General features: G+C 37.3%; 1 protein-coding gene across 1 annotated transcript in view; it reads left to right on the plus strand.

Moving 5' to 3' along the window:
- LOC106517918 (sodium channel protein type 4 subunit alpha-like) overlaps positions 1–7,364 on the plus strand; it is a gene marked incomplete at its 5' end in the record, with an annotated part of 40,985 nt that overhangs the window by 15,830 nt on the left and 17,791 nt on the right. Inside the window, 4 exon segments of the mRNA XM_014008971.1 lie at positions 1,340–1,466; positions 3,203–3,441; positions 4,154–4,327; positions 4,531–4,887. Of these exon segments, the coding sequence (XP_013864425.1) occupies positions 1,340–1,466; positions 3,203–3,441; positions 4,154–4,327; positions 4,531–4,887 (897 nt within the window).

A 7,364-nucleotide genomic window follows, 5' to 3' on the forward strand; every position in this document is an offset into this window, starting at 1 on the left:
CATACATGCCTACATTCATAAATATTGTCAGTATATACACACAGACATATACACACTCAGTGACAGTCAGAACTATAAGCTACAGTACGCATGTGATTGGTTACCTTTGTGACGAACATAGCTTGTGGCCAATTGCATTTCATGAAAAGAAAAACCGGAACAACGGATTTTTTTTTCTTTTCTTTTTTTTTAAAGCAGATTATAAAGCTATGCTGATCTAAAAGGAACGAGTAACGACAAGCTTCCTAGAAATGTAGTGGAGTAAAAAGTACAATATTTGTCTTTGAAATGTAGTGGAGTAAAAGTAAAAAGTTCCCAAAGAAATAACTACTCATGTAAAGCAAAGATACTCAAAAAATGTACTTAATTACAGTAATAAAGTAAAAGTACTTTGTTACTGTCCACGACTGAATAATGTTAAATGCTCTTGTTGATTTGACATGAAAACAATGTTCATCAACCAACAACAGCTGGGGCCACAGGTCTCTGCTGCTGCAATTTTGTGGGTCAAAAGCTGAAAAGTTTGGGAACCACTGGATTAGAGTAATCCAGTGTGTGTATCTGCGTGCACTGAGAGAAGACCAGCTTGATTTAACGTYCAGCTCACAGTGATGAGTGAAGTAACTGGAGCCACTGTGATAAATTGTGTCTAAGAACTGCAGATATTTTGATGCAGCACTCATGTACTGTATAGCACATCTCCGTATTTCATTAAGGGGGTAAAGTTGCAGATACTAAGGTTTTTCTAACTTTAGGTGAGAAGCAGGCTTTATTTCTAAAATAAAAACCCAGCTTCACCTTGAGTTTGGTTACAATTTTGTTAATCTGGGCTTTAAATGATAAGTCACAGTCAATGGAAAAACCCCCAGATATTTATAAGTGGAGACCAGTTCTATTTGTTGTCCCTGTTGGGTTAAAAGTTTTGCAAGGCTCCCTGGATGCTGTCTTCTGTTAGATAGAATCACAAGCTTGGTTTTGTCAGCATTTAAATCTAATTTAAGATTTTGGAGACGAGATTGAATGGTGTTAAAAGAGCCTTGAAGAAAGGTAAAAGCCTGTTTAAGGGAGGATGAACAGCAGTATTCGTGTTACATCTGCATAAAAGTGGTTGGAAGCATTACACAGACACAGATCATTGGTGTAGATTGTTAATAAAATTGGACCCAGAACAGAACCTTGTGGCACCCCTTTGACAACGTTTAAAAACGTAGAGGTTACCAGATTGTGTTGTTAGTCAGGTAGTTTGCAAACCAGGAGACTGTGTGCTTTGATAGACCATGCTACCAAATAAAATAAATATTAAATTGTTTTATTCTTTATGATTTTTCATGTTTTTCAGAAGCCCAGTTGTGCAGGAGACACAACTCCCAGACTCCTACAGCCCTCCCCCGTAATAACAGAGCCCACTTCAGTGCGCAGGAAGAGAGTCCGGAGCTCTGTCAGCTTCCTCAGTGATGCCATGGAGGGTGCGCTCATTTCAATACTAACAGAAAAAAATTTTTTTAAGTGTTTTTGTATTTTTAAACTGATTAAACAGACATGGCTAATTTGTGGCCATACCATCCTGAACACGCCAGATCTCATCTGATCTTAGAAGCTAAGCAGGGTCAGGTCTGGTTAGCACTTGGATCAGAGACCACCTGGGAATACCAGGTGCTGTAAACCCAATGTAGGAGCTGCACCCAGACTGGAAGACTACCAATAGAAAACCTTTGATCATAATAGGTCATAGGTCACCTTCTATGAAGGATGACAAAAAAAAAAAACAGACACAGCTAAACAGTGAGATTAGGGCTTAGCAGAAAATGATTTTAAAAATTTAGAAAAACTGTGATATCAATGTGCTATCAATTAATTAAAAATTAGCTACATTTTTTTCATTTACATTAAAAAATTAATCTAGGAATAATTTCAACACTTATTGTTTATTGTTGGCTTATGAGATTTCCAAATCATTGCATTCTTGCTTGTTTGTTTTGTTTTGTTTTTTATGTCCCATTTGTCAGCATTGTGATCGTAATACCAGTAGTGGCTCCTAGATTATAAATATCAGTAGGGCAGACATTTGTTTTCTATATCACTAACAACACATTTTTACAATTTATAGGATATTTTTCAGGGAAAAACATAATATATACAGTATATTTAATATTATTTTGTTGATATTCTTGTGCACAATGTTGTCAACTTTTTTTCCCCTTCCATGTGTCAAGGTTGTGTCTTGAGAAAACAGTTCAGTCTAATATTTAAAGGYGCTATATTATGTAAGATCAACTTTTTTGAGTTTTATATCATGTTAAAATGTTATACTCTCATAAAAAAAACATGCCCAAAGCCTTGCTTTGACTCATTCATGCATGTTTGAGAAATCCTGCTGCGTTTTTAGGCAGCCATGCTGAGGAGCAAAAAAACAGGTGGGGACTAGAAATGGCTTTTGGCACCAGAAATGCCCCTGGGACGTGTCTTTAAGCCAAACTTCCTCATCACGGAGCACACCTCCCCACCCCCCAACCCACACACCCCGCATACGACTCCTGCAGGCTCTCGGTAGTAACAAAGCAAACAAGTGGAAGTGAAAGTGAAACTTAATCTGTCTGCTGAGATCCACTACTTCTCACTCAGTGAAGATCTTTCATATTCAAAATACCTTTGAGAAAATGTAATTTCAGATGCCAAGTAAACTGTATTACAGCGCACGCGCGAAGTAKCCRGCGCGCGCGACCCCTTCCCCCTTCCCAACCGAAATGGGCAAGACAGAAGCGGAAGGTGGCTCTTAAAGAGACAGAGGCCAATTTCAAGGCGCTTAGAAGAGGAAGAGATGAGAAGATACGTTTATTTTCTATTTAAACATAAAAACAGCATTTTAATAACAGCTAAAGGTGACATAGATACTTTATTATGGTATAGTATTAAAATGTATGCCTGAGAAACACAAAACATAGGCCCTTTAAATAAAAAAGATGAAGGCCTCCCTCGCACCCCACCCAAAAATGGGAATATGTATATTGCATTTTTATGCAGTTAAAATTAAAAACCAAATTTGTATTCAATAATTTGCATTAGGAGGAAGAACTTTCTGGGGCCACTGATACTTTTTTAAGTACTCACTCCAATGGCCTTGAGTATTAAACACCTTTGCTGGTCAGTTATGGGGTTCAAACTTTTCCAGTCTTTAAAAAAAACCATTGGTTTCTCTTTGCAGAACTGGAAGAATCCAGGCAGAAGTGCCATCCCTGCTGGTACACGTTTGCCAAGAAGTATTTGATCTGGGACTGCTGCCCCTGGTGGCTGAAGCTGAAGGAGTGGGTGAAGTTCATGGTGATGGATCCTTTCCTGGATCTGGGTATCACCATCTGTATAGTCCTGAACACCCTCTTCATGGCCCTGGAACATTACCCCATGACTGATGAGTTCAACACCATGCTGTCTGTGGGCAATCTGGTAAGAAGCTTTTAAATGATAAGAACCGGAACATTTTCTGTGTTTAATTCTCCTGAGTGCCGTCAAGTGAGACGAGAACAGAGAAGAGGATGAAGAAGAGGAATAAAGGTTTGCATGCAGATAATGTAGTTTAACAGCAGATAACTAGTTTTTTATAGCTGCCACACTGATGCTGAGTCAGAGGTTGTGTTTTCGACTGATTTAGTTATCCTGGAAGGAAACAATACTTTATCAGTAAGCAGGGTTATTTCCTGTGTTTGTAGTTTGATATTTGTTATTACTGTTAAATTATAATCTCAAATGTCTTTAAATGTGTATTTCAAAGAAAGCAAATATTATCTTGCGATTTTACCATTGTGCCTGATCAGTCTTTAGTGGGTTTGTAAGAATTACATCTTAAAACCTTTAAACCTTCACTGTGACAGGAAATATCAAAAGGCTGTCCAACTGCTCTAGTAACTTTCAGACACAYCAGTTTACTAAATAATTTCAATAATTTTAAGCTTTTGTATCATGTGTTTAAACAAAGAGTTGTTATAAGAAACCAATGTCTATATCATTTTTAAACTCTGCTATTCTAAAATGAAAAACGAAAATCAGCTCTCAGCTTRATCACATTACTAAATGTTTGTGTGCAGGAAACCCCAGGGTTTTGAAATTATATTTTGCCTCCTCAGAACATTTTTTGTACCACCCTGTCTTTTTGTCCCAGGTGTTCACAGGGATCTTTACAGCTGAGATGGTTTTGAAGCTGATTGCCTTGGATCCATATTACTACTTCCAACAAGGCTGGAACATCTTTGACGGCATCATTGTCTGCCTCAGCCTGATGGAACTGGGTCTGTCTAACGTGGAGGGACTGTCTGTGCTGCGATCGTTCAGACTGGTAATCTCTGACTCTTCAAACTCTCGTGTTTTCTGTCTGTTCTGATTAACCTTTCTTTTAGTAAACACAAACATTTCATTTTACCAAGAGTTTTGAAAATGTGTCAGGTATTTTAAATAATTCATATAAGCGCTCAAGAGCACCTTTTGCAGTATGGTTGGTTAATGTTATTTTATTTGCCTTCTTCACATTGTTATCATCAGTTGCGAGTTTTCAAGTTGGCAAAGTCCTGGCCAACTCTCAACACTCTAATCAAGATTATTGGGAACTCTGTGGGAGCCCTGGGGAACCTGACGCTGGTGTTGGCCATCATTGTCTTCATCTTTGCCGTGGTGGGGATGCAGCTGTTTGGGAAGAACTACCAAGACTGTGTGTGTAAGATCGCCTTTGACTGCCAGCTGCCTCGCTGGCACATGAAGGACTTCTTCCACTCCTTCCTGATTGTGTTCAGGGTGTTGTGCGGCGAGTGGATTGAGACCATGTGGGACTGTATGGAAGTGGCCGGGCAGCCTCTTTGCATCCTGGTCTTCATGCTGGTCATGGTCATAGGTAACCTGGTGGTAAGTTTGCTTACAGTATATAATTCAAGAACTGCAAACTGTCTGCTGATATCCAGTATTATTTAAGCTTTGATGCAGTGGTATCATACTCATTTTCACTGAGAGCCACATGAGCATTATGAGTACCCTTAAGGCCAGTTGTAATAAATGTTGACATTTGGGAGTTAAAGTCAACTAAACACAATATGTCATGTCCTCATCTCATTGTTACAGCTTACAAATAATAACTGAACTCTACCTGGTATTTCCTGCATAGAAACAGTGTTTTAACATTTCCTCTTATAAACACTGAAAATTACTACATCCAGTACACAACTGACTAAATGTGAAAGAAATATTACAGAAATACTATTAAAAGTAAAAGTAAGAGACTCACTGTTGAGTAACAGCTTCAAATTTATTTCCCGTCTCAGAGCCTGTAGAAAGCAAAAAAATATATATATAATTAAATAATCTCTCGAAAGGCACTGCTGCTAGAAATAAGTTCCTCACCCCTCCCCATCCTCCTTTCCCTGCTCCTATGTGCTGCTGATTCTATCTCCACTTCATGTCCCCATGCACCCTCCCACCCTCACATGTGAGTAATAAGGATTTTTTTTCTGAAAAATACTGATTTATTTATTTATTTATTTGTTATCTTTGTTTCTGTAGGTGTGGAGCCAAGATGTCGGGTGTGTTGTCTTGTGTTTTCCCGATAAATATATTTCACATGTTTCTAATCTCTCTTTCACGCTTTCCCATTACATTTCACTTTTTTTCTTCTTTCTTTTTCCTCTTTATAAAAAAAAGTCACTGATGATGAAGAAGCTAAGAAACTAATATTCAGTTCTGCTTTCTAATGAAGTGGCTTAAAAAACTGATTTTTGAAGGTCAGGCTACAGGTAAACGCTCAAAGGAGTTTGACACGGATGTAGGCGGCGAATAATAACCCTATAGAAATACTTTTTTAAAAAGTTCAAACTARGCTTTTTCATAACTAGGACATCAATATGACCAAATCAAAGTGTTATCACATCCAAATAATGATGTCAGAAACAAATCTGGGATTTTGCTGCACCCGTAAGGATTGATGTTGCATGTTATTAGAAAAGGGCATCCCTAAAGCTAATGACCACTACAGGAGTTTATATCTCATTTAGTGCTTTTTAAAAACATTTCAGTGAACAGTTCATTTTTGAATGTATGTTTTTTTTATATCACCCTTAAATTAATGCCTGCATAAAATATAAACTTATGATGATTTCATGGTATATGTTACCAATTACGACATGTATTACTAAACCTTAGGACTGTTTCATCCACTACTAATGACGAAGGCCATGTGAGTGAAATTGTGGTCTAAATACTGTGCAGCAAAGGATCAGCTAAAGCCACAGTGCACTTCCTGTTCCAGCTGTTGCATCACTTGCAGCTGTTTTTGTTATTAATGGGTTAATCAGTTTGATGGTTCACAACTGCTGTTGCTCAGGACCACAGAAAGGATGCTTGCTAGAGTCATGGTGGCTCACTGTGCTGAGGCTTCCTGTGAGAGAACATTCAGGAAAAGTAGAAAATATAATTATCTAAATAAGAGTAGATTAAATTTAGACTCTGTTGCTTCTTTTGAAAGAGTCAAAATTATGTAAGAAATTTTCATTCCAGTTGGGATTTTAAATTTTTGAATAGGTCCATAAATTAGCAAGAATTTAGTCAAACCAAAAGCTGAATATGTTTTACCAGCTAGCTCTGTTGGCTAACGATTTAATAACCATGTCAGATTAAAAAAAAAAAAAGGAGGGATTGAGGTCGTGTGGTTGTCTGTTTCCTGTTGGATGTAGTTCAAACACCTGTTCCCAGCATGCCCTTTGCTGCTTTACCATTAACTGTTTATCTGTCTTTTAATCCCATTCTCTGAAATGTGTCTGTCAGCACTTTTTAAATCATTTTGGCTTTTTTCAAAAATATTTATTGGGGCTTTGTACAGTTTAAAATAAATAGGATTGCAGCATTATTATTATTATTATTATTATTATTATTATTATTTTGCTTGTTTTTCATCATTTTTACCATAATCTAGATTTTTTCAGTCTTATACTGTTTAAAAAAAGTTTTAGTGAAGGACCAATGAGTTTTTTTCAAATTAAAGTTTTATGTAAAGTTTGCAACCTTGTAGATATGAAAAGCAGTTTAAATAAATTACTAAATTAAGCAGAAGCAAAATGGTAAATGGACTGAACTTATAGAGCGCTTTATCAAGTCACTCCAGATCCCAAAGAGCTTTACAGACATTCACCCAGTCACACTCACATTCACATTCACACACTGATGATGGCAAACTACATTGTAGCCACAGCTGTCCTGGGGCACACTGACAGAGGCGGGGCTGCCATGCACCCACAAAATCATGATACCAAACAAAACAAAAAACAATCTGAATCAAAAAAAAATGTGTTTGTTTTCCTCTTTTTTAATCAGGTAAATCTCAGAGATCACAGATC

The sequence above is a fragment of the Austrofundulus limnaeus genome, unplaced genomic scaffold (genome assembly GCF_001266775.1).
Source record: "Austrofundulus limnaeus strain Quisiro unplaced genomic scaffold, Austrofundulus_limnaeus-1.0 Scaffold54, whole genome shotgun sequence".
Lineage (NCBI taxonomy): Eukaryota > Metazoa > Chordata > Actinopteri > Cyprinodontiformes > Rivulidae > Austrofundulus > Austrofundulus limnaeus.